Here is a 23,428-nt window from a genome sequence, read left to right as displayed (position 1 = left end):
GGCTGTTCGACAACGGTTATAAAATAAAGACATAAATTTTCTGACAATTCAATTACATTCCAACAATTTCCATCTGGCTTGAAATTGTTGTACTTTAGTTTTATTTCACATTCAGAGACATGTAATTGAACTAAATATTAGATTGATCTTATTTCCATTAACTATATCAATGAACATTTGCTGTTAGGCTTCCATTAAAGAAAAGACAGAAGATGATAACGTGACAGCAACTCTCCGTCTGTTGAGATTGGTTGTAAAACATGCCACAGAACTGAGAGATATTCTAGAGGAAGGTTTAGCTGAAACACCTACTGCACCCTGGAGAGGTATATTTTACACCTTTTTTTTTGCATTTCTAAATATTTTTTTTAAAGCTGCTGTTATGTAAGATTTTGTAAGATTCTTCCAGAAGTGCTGTCCGTGCTCCGGCACAGGTCTCGGTTCTGTGTAGCTGTTAATGGGTGAACTTTTTTATTGAATCATTTGTAATATAATTCGTGCTTCACAATCCTGAAATAAATATTTATCTCTGTAAGGGCTTTGTTTTAGGAGTTCACTCACAGCATAAATCACTCTGCATTTTATTGACTGTTATTCCATTAAATTCTTTGATTTTTAAAAATAATTATAAATGAGTTTAACCACCACTACATGTAAATAATTTAAACATATAATAGTCTTAATTATAGCAAATTTCAATTGGGTCAAAATATAAATATATTTTTGATCAAGATTGCTTTTCAGCAATTGTTTTATTGCCACTCGGAAAGAATGAAAATTTACGGGTATGCACGTGAAAGTTTATGTCGGCAATAACTCGAAATAACTTCCTGTCAATAATAACACGAAAATGCAACCGATAATATTACGCAGGTTAGAGTTTTAATTCGTTTATGTTGGATGGCATAAAAAAGTGATTCTTCAAATGCCCGTACAAAACAATATGGCCTTAAAAAATCAAGATTTAAAAATTATTAAAATCTGTAGCAATAACTGATGAAAAGAAATGAAAAAGACCATTCGAGTTTACAAGTAAATGGCAAATAATTGAGTACCTAAAAAGGCTGTTCTTCAGATCTGCGATGTGAAGTTTGTCGAGTAAAATAACATATTAAAGCATTGAGATTTAAAAGAAACTGTATGTAAAAATCCTTATTGAAAACACACACATGAATTTACTGTGGTATCGTCGCTTATTGAGTAAGTCGAGAAGTGGTGCATGATTTAGAATTCACTGTAAGTTAAAATGGCGATACATTTTTCTCTTGTTTACATTTCAGGGGGATTTTTCCAATTATTTAATGCACATAACATTCTAGGATTTTTTTCTTTTTTTGATTTTTTGCAGACCTCAGGGTTGGACTCATACACAGTAACTGTATTCATTAAATGTTTTTGAAGTGGAAAAGTAACTACTAATATTGTTGGAGGTTCTGTTAAAATTTAAAAAAAAAATATTACTCATTCAAAATTGATACAATTCTAATATGTGTAGTCTGAGTTCATATGCCTCAGAGAATACCTTCAAAACTTCAGGAAGTCTACTTTTTTTCTTCACAGCCATATTTTTTACTTGAAACTTTTCTTGCATAATTTTCCATCACTATATTAAAATGCAATTATTATTTTAATGAAGATTTTAATTTATTTTTTGTACTGAAATTTTAAAAGTTCTTTTTCATTGTTTTTAATGTATGGTGGATTATGATGTCTGTTGATAAAAATTTGTTAAAATGTTGGGTGTCAGTGATACCCTTTGATTTGCAGAAGAATAATGATTTAGTATTGATATCGAAGCATACTTTTAAAATTTCAGTGCTGTGTCTATTAATATTATTCTCATGTTTTAAATAATGTATTCCTTTGAATATTCATTTCTTTAGGTATAATACCACAGCTTTTTTCTCGCCTGAATCATCCAGAGACGTACGTGAGGCAGAGTATTTCTGACCTTCTGTGCAGAGTTGCTCATGCCTCCCCTCACTTGATTGTCTTTCCTGCTGTGGTTGGTTCTTTGACTCTGAAAGTAGGACCCCAACTTCAAGATGAGACTGCTGGTATGTTTATGGTTTTCCTCTTTATGTCTAAATTTTCTCATTACAATGATCAATTACAGACCTGTAGGCACTTAATTTGCCATAGATAGACAAAATACATTAATAATGATTTCAGATCTAAGATAGTGAAGGAGAAGATTCAATTGTTTTCTTTATGAACAAATAACTCTACTGTGAATTTAATTTACACTAAACATACCAACACTTAATGTATACCTATTTCTACCATAGCCTGTCAAATGACCGGACTTTATGTTTCTTCATTGAATGTATGAAATATGGATGTTAGGAAGAAAATAAACTAAAAAAACTTTATTATAATCAACACTAGATTGCCTAAGGAAGTCATTTTGACTTCTTTTAATTTCAATTAGAAAAGCACTGATGACTCAATTTCTTAGAATTTTGTACAGCATATAATTTTTTAATGTTAATATTTACTAATAGCTTGTTATATAACTGTAAATAATATAAAAATATTAATTAATTTTAAACTAATTTCTTTACATATTATTTATTCTTTTATAATCCAGTCATTTTGACTGCTTTTGGGCAATATATACTAAGTTTCAGTCTTTCTAGTGTTAAACAAAATTGTATGTTGCCAATTTTTATGTATTAAAAAAACTTTATTATAATCAACACTAGATTGCCTAAGGAAGTCATTTTGACTTCTTTTAATTTCAATTAGAAAAGCACTGATGACTCAATTTCTTAGAATTTTGTACAGCATATAATTTTTTAATGTTAATATTTACTAATAGCTTGTTATATAACTGTAAATAATATAAAAATATTAATTAATTTTAAACTAATTTCTTTACATATTATTTATTCTTTTATAATCCAGTCATTTTGACTGCTTTTGGGCAATATATACTAAGTTTCAGTCTTTCTAGTGTTAAACAAAATTGTATGTTGCCAATTTTTATGTATTACAGGGATGCTACGCCTGCGCCATTTGCGACAAACTGAGACAAAACGGCATAACTGCGCCATTTTGCGACATTCAGCTCAGTTTCTGCCAAAGCTGCGCCATTCTGAGACAAAACGTCCAAAATTTGGCAAACCTGAATTCAGTTTCAAATATTAATCCGCATTGCCGTGAGTCATTGGAGATCATTTTGCCGTTCACGTCTCCAAGGGATGAAAGACTTCCACGAAAAAGCGGAAATCCGCTTTTTTCTCCCAATTTTTTAAATTTTCGACCATGTTCCAAAAACTAAAATTTTTAGGGAGTCCAATTAGAGAAACCCAAGCCGCCGGAACGATAGTCGGATTCCCGCGACTTCCGCTATAGAGTGGAAAGGAGTCTAAGTGTTTCGTTTCGACCACCGATATATGATTTTTTTTTTTCGTTTGGCTGATTTTCGGAATTTTAAATATTAGGAATTGCGCTGGAATATGCTAAAATCGCGATTTTTAATCAGACGATTTTAATATCAATCATCGATTTTCGTATTTAACTTATTTAAAACTTATGTGTTGCGACTTTTTTTACGCTGTTTAAAAATCGTACTAGCAATTCCTATTCACTCAATTTAAAAATTCAATATCGCGATCTGTATTCCCGCGAGTTTAAAATCCAACGTCGCGATTCGTATTCACGCATTTTTAAATCCAATATTGCGATTCGTTATCACGCAGTTGTAATATCAGATCTCGTTTTTCGTATTTGTACGCTATTTAAAAATTACTCATTGCGATTCGTATTCACGTGATCTAAAAATTATTCATCGTGATTCTTATTTACGCAATTTAAAAATTCAATATCGCTATTTGTATTTTCGCTTTTTTAAAATCCAACAGCGCTATTCTTATTCACGTGATTTTAAAATTCAAAATCGTGATTCATATTCACTCGATTTTAAAATCCGAAATAGTGATTCATATTGACGCGATTTTAAAATCCAATATCGTGATTTGTGTTTTTTAAATCCAGCTGAGCGATTCATATTCACGTGATTCATATTCACGCGATTTTAAAATCCAATATCGTGATTTGTATTTTCGTGTTTTTAAAATCTAACAGCGTGATTCATATTCACATGATTTTATAATCCAAAATCGCGATTCATATTCACGCGATTTTAAAATCCAACCGCACGATTCATATTCACGTGATTTTAAAATCCGATATCGTGATTCATATTCACTTGATTTTAAAATCAAAAATCGCGATTCATGTTCACTCGATTTTAAAATCCAATATCGTGATTCATATTCACGCGATTTTGAAATCCAATATCGCGATTCACATTCAAGCGATTTTAAAATCCAAAATCGCGATTCATATTCAATCTATTTTAAAATCCAATATCGTGATTCATATTCACACGATTTTGTAATTCAATATCGCGATTCATATTCACGCGATTTTAAAACCCAAAATCGCAATTCATATTCACGCTATTTTAAAATCCAGTTTCACGATTCTAGAAAGAAGTAGAATTAAGTTTTTTCTTGAATTAGTTACTGTAAAGATGTGATATATTTTTCAACAGTTGTTGCATTTAAACAATTACTAAGTGCATTCATAATCACATTTTATGATTGTATATTTAGCTATACAAATTAAAAGAACATAGTCAACTAACTAATCTTGTGAATGCAAGAAAGTACAATCTACTAGTCAATGCCAATAAACTAAAAAGTTTACTTTTATACTTAATAAAGGATGCAAGTCATTTTAAAAAGAAAATTATATTTATATGTGTCTTTTTAAATTGTTTATAATAGTTTTTAAATATTTCTGTTTTGATATAAAAATGTATATATGCTAATTTTTGGCTATTAAGTGCTCCCTAAAATTTTCTTGAAAAATTCCTACCTAAAATATTTCAAAATTTCACTGCACCTCCTGAATTCTATCAAAGAGTGTTTTTTTTTTGTGTTATTTGCATTTTCTTAAACTCTCATTATTTAATTACAGAATTTCTCTTTTAATTATTGAAATCTGTAGACCTTTCATTGTAACTGAATAGTTATATATTTTGAGATGAAATTTGAGCTCAAAATGAAATGGGTATTTTCCCTTTTGAATTACTGAAACTAAATAGATATTTCTTTTTAGAAAGTTAACACCATTATATTTTAAAAAATAAGAAAGTTAAAATTTACTTTGTAAAATTCTGGAACAGATACTATTCATTGGCATAAATGATAAATGCAATATATATGAAAACAACAGAGTCCATAAAACAATTTTGTGGACTCTTATAATCAATCATATGCAGGTTTTTTAAAATCCTAGCAATAGTGAATGTATGTATAATTGTAGTACTCCTAGTATGCTATTAATGGTTTTATGGATCCTGAAAATTATCTTTATATTGTTATCAAACTGATTAATAATCATTTTAGCTGAGATAAACTGAGTGAAAAAAATAATTTTAGCTGAGACAAACTGAGCCAAAAAGAGATTTTAACTGAGACGAAATGCAATTTCTGGTGAGACAATTTGATATTTTGCGAGTAGCATCCCTGGTATTACAAACACAAAGAATAAGAATTTTTAATTCATTTCTCTATGCATTTCTTTTTTTTTCTTTTCTTTTCATATATAGGGTGTTTCCATTGTACATTTTCTGCAACTATATTTCTTCTAATGATTATTATTTCTATAATTCTTATAATTAATATTATTTATTCTAAGAACTTGTGCTGTCTTCATTGTTTCGACATTTTTCTGGGTAAAAACTAACAGTTAGTTAGAAATGAAGTAAAGCTATCGAAATAAAATATAAGCTACCTACTTACTAAAACATTTAGTTTTTGTCACTTTTTCTGACACGAAAATGCCATTCTAAAACTTAAGGTACTTTCTTGATATATGAATTCACAGTTATTCTGATTGAACTCCCTATACAAAAGTCTTTGCAGAAATGTGCAACTGATCGAATGCTATAGGTTGAACACGCATTAAATCGTCATTTCTGATCCGATAACCTTATAAAGCAATAAATTGTTCTCCCCGTCAAATGACCGGTTGTGGTGGAAATAGGTATACGACAAGTATTATTTGAAACCAACAAAATATTTTTAAAAAAATAATAGATTATTAAGTGTATATAATTGTTAGAAAAAGTCATGAAGTCAAGTGTGCAGAAACGATAAGATGAGAAGAAAAATCCACTATAAAAATCCACCCCCCCCCCTTTATAGTCAGACGAAATATCATTCTGTCCATTTTATTGATTTTGTGACAATTCTATGTTCATCATGCCGAATGCAGTTTTTTGATAACTTTGCCATCTAGCTGCAAAAAATTCATATCCCTGCTGACATTAGGGCGGAATTCAGCTAAATTTTCGCAATTATGACGGCTCATATAAGCCAATCAGAAGCCTGTATTTTTGTAAATATATCGCATACTGCTGTATGAAAAAATACAGGTTCATCGAATTTGCTCATCGTAATTGCGAAATTTAGCTGAATTCGGCACTAGAAAACCATTGATTTATGAAATATAGATTTTTTGTATTCATACGCTAAATTAATGAAGAAGCTAAGATAAAACTGACGAATTTTACAATGTACTGATATTTTATTTAAAAAAAGTTTATCAAAGAAGGAAACCTGAAATAAGCTTTCTATTCAATTTTGGGTCCCCCTCTGATGTGGGGCCCGAAGCAGCTGCCCCTGATGCAGCTGCCTTTGTCAGGCTCTGCTTGCTGACTGTTTCCAAAACTCAAAAATTTGCTCACAACGTTTCTAGGTCAAAGACAGAAAATATTGTAAAGAATTCTGAAAGCATACTTAATTAGTTGTTTCTAAAATGTGTATGTGTGTGATTTCGCTGGACTTCAGATAACACAGGACTTTAAAAATTCTGTTTTTTTTAAGCAAGTTTTTTAACATTGATAGTAAAAATTTCTACTTTAAAAATATGCACACGAATAGGAGATATTTTAAGACCTTACAATAATGGAAGAGACATTTTTAAAGTTTCTCAAGAAATACTTGGAATATTATTTTGTAACTTTAGTTCGTACAATTTTCCATACTTAGCAATAAGATTTAAAGAGGTTAGGGGGACAGACAATAAATTACGTAAGAAAACAAGTATTTTTGAAGACCATCTGCAGGACTATGGTTGATATTTCCCATGAATGCATAAAAATTCCTAAATATTTATGGAAATATAGATATTGTTATAAAAAAATTAATTATTTTGTCTTAAGTCTCTTTGCTATAACTTTAAAAATATTCAATATTTTTTTTTTTTAAATTGAGCAATTTAAATTTAACTACAAATTTTTTTTAAAATTTAAAGGAAAAAAATCATTTAAAACTGTGCGAAATATGAGTATTTAAAGTAGTTCTTATATATTGTGTGTGCAGAGGAACAAAAATGTAAATTTTTTTTTTCATAAATTTTTAGCTATTAGACAAAAAAGAGTATCTTGTTTATAAAAATGTCCATATCTCTATAAATATTTAAGCTAGATTTACAAAATTTTATGCAAATAACATCCAACTTAAATGAGACAAGCTTATTGCTTGATTTACTGGCATAGCGTGTACAAAAGAACTTGTTTTTTTTCGTAGTTTATTATCAGTCCCTCAAATTTCTTACAGTTTTAAACTTTATTGTTAAGTATGAAAAATCGCATCTGAACCTCTAAAATTCTGCAATAATCCTCTAAGTATTTCTTGAAAAGTTTAACAAAAATGTCAATTACTGAAAAATCTCTTTCATTATTGTAGGGTAGTGTGTGTGTTTAATATTAAATTATTAACTGCAGAGATGATTGTGCTCCGGAAAAAATCCGGATTTTTCGCTAACTGTGATCCGGAAATCAGCTATCACGTTTATGTATAAATTCTTGTATTTTTTATTTAGAAATATTAGAAATAGAATTTATACCTGACATCTCTATCATTTGTAAATATTTATTTTTTGGTAGAATAATAAATATGGTTAGAGATAAAAGTAAACTTATACATAATTATTCATTTGAATTATGCTGCATATAATTTATTTAGTATTTCATGTTGTGGAAATATCAATGATTTCAATTCATAAAAGTATTAATTTTTTGAAATACATCATTAATGATTGTACTCAAGAAATTTATAGGATTTTTGAGTTGGGCTCACAATCACCCCTGTATCCGAATGAATATTTTTTTTTTCTTAAGTTTTGTATAACTTTGCTTATAAGATCAAGACTAATCTATGTTGGTTGCCTCTTTAAATCTATCTTATTATCATTTTATTTATTTTTTTAAGCAATGGAAAATGTTATGTTACAATGGATGTTGTGTTTGAGTGCAGACAGAGGTTATACAATATTTTCCTTAAAGGTTTATTTGGTGCCTACTTTTCTGACACTGCTGAAGAAGTTTCTGGCTCCCAAGTTGAGGAGAGCCAACTGTCCGTTCATGAGACCCTGGATGAAGACTCTGAGGAAGACAGGCAAACAACGGCTGTCATGCAGAACTGCTTCACAGCCCTCGTAGAGACCCTCGAAGGCCAGGACGAGAGAACTATTTCTGAAGCACGCAATTTAATACATGAACTCCATAGGATAACACTTCTTTGGGATGAGTTGTGGCTAGGAACTCTGAGCATGCATCAAAGTGAAGTCAATAGGTAGACGAGATTTATTACAATTGTATTTCATAGGTCTAATCTATAAATCACTCGTCGGTACTTAACACTCCATCGGGCGCGTTGATCTGACAGATACAGACGTGTCAATATCTCTGCTTTTGTCCCCTGAAACATTTTCTTACGACCTTGACCTTATCAGTATCTGTCCATCTGGCCCCCTGCTACTTTGGAATGCAGTAGTGACCAGTTCGGTGTAGGAATATTTCCTGTTTCCAAGCTTGTTTGGAATTTTGTATCTGTTAGATACACGCGCCCGATAACGTTTGTCTCGTGAAGCTACATGGAAGTATTGAGATTCCCTGAGCGTTTTTGATTTATCTTTTTCCTACGATGAGTGCTACACGCTTTTTAGATTTGAAAAATAAGAAAGGCCTAGAACTAGTTCATAGTATTCTATTTAGTGATGGAAATGAGGAATTAAATGCTGAAGAATTTGATGAAAGTGATGCTGACGAAGAAGATATTTTAGAAACACGTGAAGCTGATTGTCATGGCAGTGAAAGTGTTTATAATGACTCAGAACTCGATGATGATGTTAATAATGATTATTTTTATGTAGGAAAGGACAATAATACTTAAATGGGCAAAACAGATCGGAAGAAAAAATTTGACTTAAATTTAGAATCGGATTCAATTATAATAATTGATTTGTCACTTTTATATTATGTATTATTTGTGCATAACTGTCCTTTTTATACTTTTTCAACAGTTTAACATGTTTAATTAAATGTTTTTTACAGCATTTAACTTTTGTAATAGCGTTTGTGATTAATAAATAAAAATTATTATTGAAAATATTAAAAAATATATAAAAATTAAAAATATATAAAAATTAAAAATATACATAAAAAAACTAATAAAAGGTCCGGGTGTAAAAGCCTGGACCTAAAAAGAGTAAAAATAGGAGATTTAAAGTAATACATATTAACAGAAAACACACAAAACAGAGATGTATCTGACAGATACATCGCGCCCGATGCCGTAAGTTTCGAAACGCGCCCGACGGAGTGTTAATTAAAAAATGAAATTGTAGTATTTTAGATAGAAGAAAAGTGCTCAAATGTTATTATATAATATTAATAACAGAGTAAAAAAAAAGAGCTCAGTAACACCTCCAAGCATGGCAACAGGTGCTGCAAATTATTTTTATTTTTTGAAGGCAAACAAATAAATGGCTAAGACTCCTTTTCTCAGGGTTCCCACGGGTCAGGGAAAACCTGGGATTGTCAGGGAATTTTATTTTAACTCCAAAAATCTTAAGTCTTAAAATTGTCAGTAACGGTAATCAGTTACTGAGATTTGAATTAAATAATTCTTACATCTATTACAATTATTTTTTATAAAAATTTCAAAATTTAGTCAAACTAAAATGTTTCCATCCTCATTTAATAACATTTTTTTTAGACACAAAATCTAATATTTCACAAAGCAAATAAAAGAATCAAAGTTTTCTGATGAAAATATGCTCTAAATTTTCACTGAAATTTATCTGGAAAAGTCAGGAAATTTTTTTTCGCAAGTTGAGTGGGTACCCTGTTTTTAAGGAGTGTCTAAACTTGCATCTAATAACAATTTAAAGCTGAATTAGGAAGAACAAAATAAAAATTTCTGTTACTTGACTACAGATATAACTTTATTGGGGTTCATTCCATTTTTTTTATCGCTATATATAATATAACTTAAACATTATTAGGTTTTATGCATAATTTTTAAGAAAATATTTTGCTACATATGTGTTTGCTTTATCTGAATCTTTTCGACAATAATCTCTGCCCCATGCACATTTACTACCATTCAGCGGTTTCTCCACTAATTCAACTTAAGGAAAAACGGTAGTTTCAAAAAATGCTTTTAAAAAAGCAAGTTCTGAGATTCCCCACCTCTTAAAATTGCATTGCTTGTATTGCCCCGAAAATACGAGTTTTTAAAATGTAATGACGAGGCCACCCCTGGTAGTAGGAAGTCGAAATTCGAACTATTGTCTTAAACGTTATTCTAAATTTATTCTAATAAACCTTTTTTTATTATTTAACATTTTTTTCTCTGTGAAAATTTTCTGTATGTCTAAAATAATCCCAAAAATGAAGATAACTTATAGTGTTAGTACTGTTAAGTTTATGTTTTTATTAAATTCAGGTTTAAATTTAACTATTGACAATGATTTTCATGATTTTTGTAAATTAAGATACAAATTTAAGCCAAATAGCGAAACTGTTTGTGAACACATGGGAAAAATATATATAAAAATTTACCAGTCATAAATTATTTTTATTTATAGTAACAGGGGTGATTGTGCTCCGGAAAAAATCCGGATTCCTGGATTTTTCGCTAATTGCGATCCAAAATGTTCCGGATATCCAAAGTCCAGAAGTTTCAAGAAATCATCGATCACATTTATATATAAAAATTCTTGTATATTTTATTTAAAAATATTAGAACTACAATTTATACTTGGCATCTCTTTCATTTGTAAATATTTTTTCTGGTAGAATAATAAGTGTGATTAGAGATAAAAGTAAACTTACACATAATTATTCATTTTAACTATGTTGCATGTAATTCATTTAGAATATTATGTTTTGAAAATTTCAATGATTTAAATTTATAGAGATATAAATTTTTTGAATGATTTTACTCAGGAAATTTTCAGGATTTTTGAGTTGGGCCCACAATTACCCCTGTAGTAACAATTTTTGAAGTATTTTCTTATTTTACCATATTTTTGTGTTGGTTTTTTAGTATAATAATTAGTTTTCACAAATTATGTCTAAATTTTCACAGAATAGATACCTCTTTAAAAAAAACCTAGACCGACCCCTGCTGTCTGACTGCATTGTGTCACTTTATTTATTAATACTAAAGTAGAAAGTTAATTCCCTCTCTTCCCATTAATAAAATTTCTGATTTATTTTACAAGCAAAAACCCAAGAACAACAGTTATTTTTCTCGTCATGTTATTAAAAAGGAAAGAAATTATAAGGCGGGGGTTAGGGAACACCCCCAAAAACTTAAGAGCTTTTTCTTTCTTTCTCTTAGTTGATGACAAACTTGCAGTGTATGAGGATTTAATATCATTGTTAATTCAAATTTAGAAGGCATGTAGCTTTTATGTATAATATTTAAATACCTACGTAAATTTAACTGAGTGTATGTTAGATTAAGCTGAGTTTTTACACTAATAATCTACTGGGTCGCAGAAAAATTCGGATTTATGTTGATATCCTGCGGAATTACTCAGCAGGGGTCTGTTTATAAGACATGAAATATCTTTTCATAAAAACGGGCCCTTCACAAAATATTTTAACTTAAAAACAGACCCTTCACAAAATGATTTTTCTTTTAATCGGACCCTTCACAAATTTGTTCATCTTCATTATTGTTTTGTTAATCGAATGAACCCTTCCTAGGGTGAAAAAAAAGAACGATTGATGTAAATGAATTATGTTTTGTTTTTGGCAGACGCTTCTTCCATTATTTGCCTAAAATGAATATTCTGCTTTTAGCAGTATAGGCTAAATACCAAATATTTGTATGTTGCATCTCTAATTTAGAAGCAGCAAATGAAAATTTTATTTTTTTTAATTATAATTTTACAGTGCTGAGCATAATCTTGTTATATATTTACAATTTAAAAACTCCTTGAAAAAGTTTTCTGCCATAAGGACCCCATTTGCACAAATTCATAAAAGCAGGACCCTGGTTGAAAGAATGTGTCTTAACGTTTATTTTATATTCACAAATTACGAGTAATTTTTTACAAAAACAGGACCTTTCACAAAATGTCTGGACAGACCCCTGATTGAATCACCAATCCTACTCTTATACTTATAAAAAAACTACTTTTATTGCAGGCGATTTTCAAATTTGGATAAAGAGATTGGAAAAGTGATGGGCAATACATATTTAAATAAAGAAGAAAAGAAAGAAATTATTAAAGAAAAGCACAATGTTTATGTGAAACCTGTAAGTTTTTTTTAAAAAAAATAATAATGCTTAGTAAGTGTTCTCTCTTCGAGCATTCATGTTTTGTTCAGTTCCTCATAGAGAACATGCTTTCCATTAAAGTGTTCTTTAATTAAATTCATAAAAGTAAAGTGTAATTAGGAAATAGTTAAAAGTATTTACCAACATCATGAAAGTATTATGTTTAAATGTATTATAATATCAAGAATTAATGATAACAATGTACAATAAATAAGTGAAATGTCAAACTTTTGTTTTAGCCTCTCATTAAATTACATTTTATGCACATAAAAGTCCCTAGCTGTAGTCTAATTATATCATAAAAATCATCAAAGTGTTATAAAATATCAGCATGTTCTTACTCTGTTTCTTCTCTTTATCATAATGTGACACAAAAAAAACGGGTTTGTGCCCTAAAATCAGTCAAAAAAAACCTACAAGGTTTTAGAAAAATCAATTATTTATTTTTAATTCAAATAATAGCAGTAGAACTTAATAAAGATATTGTAATGCATTTTAGATGGGAAAATAATTCAACTGAGGCTTTTCTTCCTATTAAGTCCCAATAAAGTTTTAATGAGATATTAACTTACAATATCAATAGAGAATTAGCAAATAGTTATTTGGCCGAATACTGAATATTTTGCCAAAAAATCAGCCAACTACCTGCCAAGTCTCCTGTATTTTACGACTATCTCCTTTTTACCAGGATATTCTCAAATTTGTTCCGTATTTGTTGAAGAAATTTTTGGTAACAAAATATCCGCTGATGGCAAAAATGTTTCTCTTATTCCTCAACAGATGGTGCTATTGCCAGTACTGCAGTATTTTGAGTGTTTATAGTTTAAGCAATTATAAATAATGGCCTAAAAAATCTTCTCCAATTTTGACTTTCATGATTATGCATGATGTATCAAAACTTTACTCATACCCTAAAAATGTAGCTAGTAAAATCTCTGTTATTTTATTTCTCCAATGTTGGCAGGTATGCTATTTATTTTAACTCATCTCACTGTGTTTATTTAGACCCAGCTGGGTCACTTCTCTATCATGGGGAAAAATTCTGAGGAGGATATTCCATTCTTTAATTATGAATATCAAAATTTTTAAAAACTTTTTTTTTTCACGAAAATTGTTTTTTGTTCAAAGTATTGCTAAAATTATATATTGTGATAACTGAAATTTTTTTAAGTTTATCGCTGAAACAAAACAAAAAATGGTATCATATTGTGAATGAGCAAATTTAAATTAACTGCTGCATCTGCACATCTGGCGAGAATGTATTAATAAATTGGGCCCCAGACTTGCCAACTCTCCCGCATTTTTGCAGAGATTTCTGCCTACGTCTTCGTTGGTCTGAAATCTCTTGAATTCCTACCAATCTCGTGGGGAGGGGAGATTTAAAATGACCAGTTTTTCCCCCAGAAACAAGTTAAGTATTCATTTCCATCTAATTTGTGTATAGTTGAATTTATTTCCGAAAAACTGATGGCATTATTGTTCTATTCTATTTATAGATCACTTCTTGAGTATTGATGGTGGATATTCAGTGACAGATCTTCTAAACTTTCTCTTCTATTTCAATCATTTTTTAGTATGATATTAATTACAATTCTAAATGCTCAAAGTGTGCTCCTAAAACACTAAGACTTGAGGGCTTCTTATTTATCTCATTACTTATTTTTAAGAAGAAAAAAAAACTCAATATATTAATTCGTAATCGAGATATGAAAATATTATAATTTAATCAAAATGAGGCAATTATTTAATATTGTTAGTATTATTTTTTGTTTGAATAAGGAGTGCTACAAAAGTTTCCCATATGCACCCTCTGCGCATAACTTGAAAAATAATATTGCACAGATTTAACATTTTTCTTTCTTTACTTTATTTTGCAGACCTTGTTCCTGTTAGAACAATTACAAGCAATAACAAGTCAGCCTGCTGAAACACCCCATGAACAGTGGTTCCAAAAAACATTTGGAAAACAAATTGAAGAGACTATTAACAAACTGAGGAATCCAGAGGATCCATCAAGACCTCAAAATAGCTGGTCTGAGTTCAAAAACGTAATTAATCTCTCCTGATATCTATATAAAATTATGTTATACAAAATATGTGAGAGGAAACTTCCTAACTGTTTTGCACTTATTGCAAAACATCTCTTTAAAAAAATGGGTTGAAATAGAGAGAGATATCGATTATTACCTAATTTTAAAAGGGGAAATGTTTACTTAAAAAGATTGCTTGAAATTGTTCTTTTTTAAATGTGCTACTTTTTTCAGACAGGATTCATTAATATACTTGTTCATTAATATATATTTTCTCGGATGAAGAACTTGTATTTTCATGGAGAATCGATACTTGTGTAATTGACCAATTTTGTCGAAACCAATATGTGTAAGTCTCCTTTGAGGCAATTTAAATGCATTGGGTACGAAACCTTTTTAGATACTTGTGTAAAATCCCATTGACCATTTATAAAAATTGTTTTTAGAAAAGCTTTTATTATGTAATTTAGAGGGTTTCTTTATTCCTCACTTTTTCTTGAAAATATCGTAATTGGGATGTTTAGCTTTAAGATTTTCTTTCAAAAATTAAGGTCTAAGTTTTGACTATTTTTCAATATTGACTTAACTTATAAGTATGCCAAATTATTTATACCAAATAATTTTATACATATAAAAATATACTTATTTTTACTTATATAATCAAATTTTTTATTTTGCCAGGTTTTTTTAAGCTGAATATTCAGCTATTCACCAAATCACGATTCGTTACGTCCCTAATAAAAACATTATTTTCTACAAGCTAAACATATTTTTTTCTTCGCATTTATCTTAATTATTTAAAAAATTAATACTGTACCCAATTATTAAAATTTTGAAAAAGCAAAAACAATATCCTTGCTAATTAAAATAAATCTAATCTGATTTTTTTTTTTTAAGATTATATACTAATAAAATTACATTTTAGATAAAATACTTGAGAATATTGACACTTTTTTAAACCATTTTATACTTTGTGGGGACAAAAAATACAGTAACCTGAAGCTTCAAGACTTTTAACTGGAAAATGGGGGAAAATTTGAATTTGAGTGGCTACCACTCTGTTATTTTTTGTTGTGAAAGTTTGTATTTTTACCTTCTCTATAGCTGCACCAGTTACTCCAACAAAAAGTTCATCAACAATCAAGATCTCACCTTAACATGGAGCAAATAAGTCCCATTCTTGCATCACTGAAATCGACTGTTATACCCATGCCTGGAATCAATAAGCAATTTGGTGGCGTCACTGTGCAATCAGTGCATAATGTTGTGTCTGTCCTACCTACTAAAACAAAACCAAAGAAATTGGCATTTATTGGATCTGATGGACAAAGGTATTCATTTATTTTTTAATTCTTAGTTCTGTGTGCTTGTGAAAACTCTTTCGATATATATACAGTGAAACCTCCCGTTATGGACACTCCTGCAAAACGGACGCCTCTCAATATGGACATATTTTTAATGAAAATAATCTATGAAAAAGCCATTATGTACATTCGCCGCAAAGCTGACACTACCATAACTGAACGCAGACAGTCATTAAATGCTCTCAATGCTTCTTCCCCACTGAAAATGTCTTTCATTTTTCTTATCAATTTGAAGACTGTATTTAACATGGCTGAGGTTAAAAAAAAAAAAAAGAGAGAGAGAGAGAACAGAAGTATAATCTTTGAGGTGTTCATATAAATGAAATGTTTATTCAGACACTTGATAGATAATCAATTGTGAATAATCCACTCCATAAGACCTCATGACTTTCTGTGAATCGTGGAAGGTTTACTTTCGAGGAGGTATGAATCAAGTTTCCTATCAAGTGATGGGTAGGTGTTGGGGTATGTAAACCTAATAATTGAAACCGACTGAGAACTGAAAGCTCCTGTTAGGTATCATATGTCTAACCTGAATATCTGTGCTAGTAGGAAAAATATATTCATTTATCTGTAGCTACATCTAGAATTATGAATTTATATCAAGCTTTTTAATATATTCATTTTTATCAAAAAAATATTTCTTAAAGTTTAAATAAATAGCCTTGTAGATAGTTATTGTAGATTATTTCTATATATTTGAAAATATTCTAAAAACAATTTATGATGTTTAACTTCATTATTTGGGTACCCTTTCCGCGAAAGGACAACTCTTGTAAACGAAAAATTTTTTCTATCCCAAGAACGTCCGCTTAACCGAGGTTTAACTGTATACATATAAATATATACATAACTGCCAACTCCGATTTTTTAAGAATTATTCGGTTTTTTAATTAATATCTTCTGATTTTTCCACTTTCTTTGCTTTATCGCGAAAATCTGATACAGCAGCTCTACGATTTCAAAATACGTCATAAACTTGAAGAACCAATCCAATTCCCCCGGATCATATGACCAGCGTGTAAGCTGGAATGTAACCTCAGTGAAGAGTATGGAGAAAACTAATTACTCGCAATCAAGTCATTAGTTTTCATTTTAGTAAACATTCTAATCTAATGGCGTTTGAGTAGATTGTTATGTTTTCATTAGAAGTTGTTTTCTAGGTCTTTCGTACTCTTAATAATGTTGAAAAAAAACTTATTTCTATCAAAATTTTAAAGAGTTTGATTTTATTCAAAAGTTGGTAAAAGGCAATGATTTTCCTTTTTGTATTCCATGTCGAACATTGCGCACGGTGGACATAGCGATATTATTGTCCATATGGGCACATCAAAGCATGTGAGAAATTTTTCAGCCATTGAAAATAACAAAAAGCTTGATCTTTTTGTGACGAATGATAATGATAAAACAGTGATTAGGTCTGAATGTTTGTTTACTGCCTTTATAATTGAGCATAATTTGCCAATTAGTTGTGCCGATCATGCTGGACAGTTGTTCAGAAAAATGTTTCCAGACTCAAAAATTGCCAAAAATTATGGATGCGGAAGGACAAAAAAATCGGCAATTGTGCATGAAATCGCATCAAAAAAAGAAGAAAGCGTAATAGAAGCACTTGAAATTAGCTCTTTTACAATTTCTGTAGATGGTAGTAATGACAGTGATTCGAAATTATATCCAATTGTTGTTAATTTTCATAATTATCAAGTTAATTCTTCTCAGGCTAAAGTTGAGTGCATTTTACTGTCCCTACCAGTCTTAATACAAGACTCTACTGGTGTAAATATTGGGAATTTAATTTTAAGCAATTTAAACTCACTTCAAATACCGATTGAAAATTGCATCGCCTTAAGTTGTGACAATGCACCTGTGATGGTAGGGCAAAAGGCAGGTGTAATATCAGTATTACAAAAAGCAAATGAAAATATTGCACTGCTATGTTGTTGTTGCCATTTGGTGAACTTAACAGCAGAGAAAGGCTCTGTGACAGGGTGGCCACCCACCTGGAAAACCTTGAAAACCTGGAATTATCAGGGAATTTTTTTTATACTGGAAAAATCAGGGAAATATGGATTAAAACCTGGAAATTTTAAAGAAAAGCTGGAAATTTTTTCTTATGTATTTTTATTCACTAATTTAAATTATTTGCTAATAATTTTCTTAATTTAAATTGTTTCATCCATTATACCCACATTTTTTATACGGAAATGTATCTCCAAACAGTTAAAATATCATCAACTTACTTTGCTTTCGTCAAAATTTCCTCCATTATGACCCTGTTAAACTAAAATACAACATAAAATTCTCCCATGCAAATGTAGAAACCTTTGATCTCTATGCAGACTGTGCAATTTAGGAAAGGCAAAGATTATGGTGGATGTGGAAGACGGGGTTAGGATTCGGTTTTTAAATTCTGTCCGTGTTCACACAATGATTCAAGTTTGTTCGCAATTGGGAGTGGTAATTTTTTTCCATTTTGACAAAATTTTTTTGTATTTTTAACTTTATTAAATTCTCTAAAAATTAGTTGGTTATAATTTAATAATAATAGATTTTATATTGCACTCTTTTTCTGAAAGCTTTTCAACTCCCATTCAAAGAAATCTGTAAATTATTTTTTCTCAGCAAACCAACCAATCACGCATTTCCCCCCATCACTAACAGCAATGTTTGTCGACAAATTGTTACAATTCTTGCATTAATGCTAATTTTTTCTATTTCATTTTAACCTTTTAAAGTATATTTTTATTTTGATAAAAGTTTTTTTAGAACTAACTATATATTAATATCAAATTTTACGGTTTTGTTGGTAAATATTAGTTTTTTGATTCAAAATTCGAATTGTATAGTTATCCCAATATCGATAGTTCGTAAATGTTGCTTGCATTCCAGAGATGATATTTCAAAACTATTCTTCTTTTTACCTAAAAAAGCTGACAATGACTAAGAACTTACCAAAAAAAGCTGAATATATGAAACATATTAAATGATATATATACATAAAATATATATTTTTTTATTCATATGTGTTTAGTCAGGAGAAGGAAAACGAAACTTATTGTTTTAGTTCTGCACTGTACAAGATTCCAGTTGTTCAAACAAAAACAATTAACTATGCTAAACTGAAAAACTGTGTGTTTAGATTGGAATTCTTTAAATGTTTTAATTTCAAATAAGAAAAAAATCAGAAAAGTATAAATTTTAAGGAATTTTATCTATTTTTTTTCTTCTATAGAGTATAGAACTAAAAATTAAACAATTTTACATTTCTGACAATTTTTTTATACTGAATCTCTTAAAATAAAAATGCTACTTCAAAATACCATTATTTAAAAATTTGACTTGAGATATTGGTTTAAGAAAAATATGATCAGCGAATTTTATAAAAAGCACTGGTAAGATGAAATACAGTATAATGCAGTATACAGTACAGCTTTATATTGAATTGTAATTACAGTGATTCACAAAAGTGTTGATACACTTATGACTTTCAATGAAATAAGACTATTCATTAATTAAAATGAATGTTTCAGAATGTATATTTAATGATAAAAAATGTGTTCTAATCTTAACAAAACTGAAATATTTTAAATGACAATATGAAATATTTTAAAAACATAGAAAAAGTTTATTTTTAAGGAATCAATCATCAAAATGTGACAAAAACTTTATCCCGCAAAAGTCATCATACACTTTTAAAGAAAAAACTCAGTCTATTAGTAATCAAATTTTTTGTTAAATTAACATTTAGTGGAGTTTCCTTTAGCATCTACAATAGCTTTTAAAGGTTGAAAATAAGTGTAACTAGTTTTTTTTTTTGTCAGGTGAAATTCGTGCAGAATATTTTTTAAAAATTTTTACAGAAACTTTTACAACACTCAATTGCAAATTTATGAATTTTTCCGCAAAATTTATAATTTTAATCTCTGATTTGAAGTCCTTTGTTTAAGCATTTTATCACATATTGCACAGTTCAATTGAATACAGTAAACTAATTTAACATATTCATTACTGATTTACCTCTTAGGAAGACAAGTAATCAAATTTGGTCTATTTTATTACGACTAAAAATCATTTTTAAATGATAAAATAAAATATTACGGAGTTAACAAGCAAAAATTAAAATATAATTTTGCTATTATAGGTTTGATACAAATTGCTAATAAAGAAATGAAAAATAATTAAATAAAAATAGCAATAGAGGATAATTTTAATTCTGAGATCCAAAACATTTAAATGTACGATGACTTTCGTGGGGTAACATTTTTGTTACTATTTGATTAAAAAATTAACTTTTGCTTTGTTTTTAAAATATTGCGTGCAGTTTTGCTAAGAATAGATTATACATCTTATTATCAAATACCTATTGTAAAATATTCATTTTGATTATTGAATTTTTATTACCTATTTCAATATAAGTTATAAGTGAGTGAGCACTTTTGGGAGCCACTGCAATTATTAAAAATTATTGACATATAATCACCTGAAACGGTTTTCTTTTCCTTAATGAAAATATATTAAACAATACTTATCCAAGGTTTTATTTGTTATTCTGATTTTGTCATTTTGTAGGTACACTTTGAGCAAATACTACTTAAAGTAACACATTAAATTCAATAAAAACAATTAAAATTATTCAATAAAAACAATATATTCTGCAAGCTAAGCATATAATTTTCTCCACGTCCTAATTTTCAAAAAATTTATGTTGTACCAGAGCATTAAAAAATAATAAAAAAATATCTTGTAAGAAAATTTTTTTTTTTCAAGATATGTTTAAAAAAATGACATTTTGAATAAGATATTTTATAATACAGACACTTTTCTTGTACACATCCTACACTTTATAAGAAAAAAGGAAAAAAACACAAACCTGGAAATTTTAAGATTTTAACTGGAAAACCTGGAAAAATCAGGGAAATCTGAAATCTGTTTTGAGTGGCCACCCTGTGTGATGCTTCCTTTTCAGATTGATGAACTTCTCATTGATGTGTATTACTATCTTGAGAAAAGTTCTAAAAGAAAAAAGCGACTCAGATAATTTCAGAAGCTGCATGACACTGAGGTAAAAAAAAATTCTGAAGCATGCTTGCACTCGTTGGTTGTCAGTGGCAACCCTTATTAAGATTCTTCAAAGATTGCTGTAAGTCCAAGGTCAGTAGTTCATCCTTATCTGACTATAAAGTTCCCAAAAAATGTCAGAATGATAGTGCCAAGTGTGTTAATTCTTCAAGAAGTATCTCTACTGAGTCTTCAAGTAAGAAGCGGAAAGTAGATGAAGTATATGATTTTAAGATAGGATCTTCCAGCATCCTTTCTCAAGAAGAGAGACTTTTATTTTCTCTCTAACGATTTAAATAAAGCTTATTGCTTATTTCTTTTAAATGTTGTCAATTTGTTTGATACACTTAATACCTTTCTGCAATCCAACTCACCTCAAATTCATGTCCTTAGGTCAGTCCTCTTGAGTTTTTTGAAGGATATTCTTGTAAGATTTGTCAAACCTGCTGTTATGCAGGATTGCCAATCTTATTTGGATATCAATTACAATATGCCCTCAAATCAAAAAAATTATCCTGACTTGATTGTAGGGATTGTGATAAAAAGAATTTTTTTAAAGTTGTCAGAAAATATTTCTGTACAATATTTGACTACATGCGTCTAAAATTTCCCTTTCAAAGTGAAATTTTGTTTCATGCAGCCATAGCTGATATTAGAAACATTCAAAATGCTTCATTCACTAGCATAAAATTTTTCATAGAAAGATATCCAATTATGTTACAAGTAGCTGATTAGGAAAAACATTTGATAATTGACAAACTGCGGCAGGAGTTTTGTGAACTTCAAATTGAAAAAAAATTAATAGAATCAGTTGAGGAGGAGAAAATAGATAAGTACTGGGCAAGAATTGGAGAAATAAAAAGTGCAACTGGTCAACAAAAATATGAAACACTATCCAAATTCATGTTGTCTGTGCTATCTCTCACTTATTCAAACGCTGAATGTGAACATGTTTTCTGCAAGGTGAAGAAGACCAGAACTTAATTTAGGTCATCATTTAGTGATGATATGCTTGAAAAAATTATTTAAGCAGATTATTTTTGTAAAGATCAAAAAATTTTATGAAATTTCATTTGATGACCAATTTTTAAAAAAAGGCAAAAGCATGCACTTATCAATCTTTGAAAAAATAATTATATTATGTGAAAATAATTTCTATCGATTTTTTGCCTATCTGTAATTCTATCTGTCTTTTATTATAACAAAGTTTTTTTATTTCATTGATTGTAATTTACTTCAAATGTTGTTAAATGTTTGTTTAGTTGTTTAAAATTTATTTACCCAGTTTAATTAATTATACAAATTATTTGAGTTATTCTTTTAATTGACCAGTTTCTTTACATTATTGACTTTCTCTCAAGGACCGTGAATAGACTTGAAATCTTCCTTTTTTTAAAAAATCCAATGTTGGCAGCTATGTATGAAGAGAAAACATGAAAAATAATAAAGATTACTGAAAAGAGAAGAAGAAAAGTTATTAAAATATTTTTAAATAATATTTAAAATATATATATATATATATATATATATATATATATATATATATATATATATATTAAAAAGCCGGAAAACAAAATGATAAATTAGATGAATGAAAAATTCGATCCTCTTAAAGGATCCTTTTCCTTTTTACCTAACTTATTTTTACACTTATCTCAGCTAACTTATTTTTACACTTATGAAAAAAATTATACTCTTAATCTAAATTAGTTTTTAGATTTATTGATTATTTAATTATTTTTAATTTTCAAGATTAAGCAATTTTGTTAAATAAAATTTACCCCGAGGTATTAATCTTGCTTCGTAAGAATGATGCGTAAAAATGATGATATTGTTAATTTAAATTTTTTTGATTTGGATATTAAAAAAGAAGAAAATATCTACTTAGTTGATTTATATGATAAAATAAATTATTTTTATTTTAATATAAATAAACTAATTACTTGAAATTCTATTGTTTCTGAAACTGTTTAAATACCATTTTTAATCAAATAAATAGAATTAAAAGAATGTGTAATGTTTATTTAATCTAAAAAACAATAGACAAACTCTTTCAAAATTTGATTTAAAAAAAATTAAGCTCTATTAAAAACCATTGAGTTAATTGTATGTTATTGTTAATAAATTTACTACTCTTTTGCTAATTTATATTTTTACGATGTGCAAATCCGTGGCTAACAAGGTTGCCACAGGTGACTAAAATGCGACTATTTGCAACTATTTTTGGCCTGAGGTGAATATGGCAAAGGCTAAATGAGGTGATATGAAAGGCTAAAAAAGCATCTATTTCCAAGAAAAAGAGACTATTGGGAGACTT

General features: G+C 28.9%; 1 protein-coding gene across 3 annotated transcripts in view; it reads left to right on the top strand.

Moving 5' to 3' along the window:
- The window catches only part of nonC (serine/threonine-protein kinase Smg1), a 184,001-nt gene that overhangs the window by 97,254 nt on the left and 63,319 nt on the right, over nt 1-23,428 (top strand). For all 3 annotated transcript variants that reach the window (XM_087158370.1, XM_087158369.1, XM_087158371.1), the window contains 6 exons: nt 188-326; nt 1,884-2,057; nt 8,366-8,654; nt 12,527-12,638; nt 14,537-14,707; nt 15,794-16,020. In XM_087158370.1, coding sequence (XP_087014496.1) covers nt 188-326; nt 1,884-2,057; nt 8,366-8,654; nt 12,527-12,638; nt 14,537-14,707; nt 15,794-16,020 — 1,112 coding nt within the window. The remainder of the gene's footprint in view (nt 1-187; nt 327-1,883; nt 2,058-8,365; nt 8,655-12,526; nt 12,639-14,536; nt 14,708-15,793; nt 16,021-23,428) is intronic.

The sequence above is a fragment of the Parasteatoda tepidariorum genome, chromosome 2, assembly GCF_982258835.1.
Source record: "Parasteatoda tepidariorum strain Cologne lab strain chromosome 2, Ptep-v5.0, whole genome shotgun sequence".
In the NCBI taxonomy this organism is placed as follows: domain Eukaryota; kingdom Metazoa; phylum Arthropoda; class Arachnida; order Araneae; family Theridiidae; genus Parasteatoda; species Parasteatoda tepidariorum.
The sequence above is the reverse complement of the archived record's forward strand: the minus strand, read 5'-3'. Positions and strand labels throughout refer to the sequence as shown.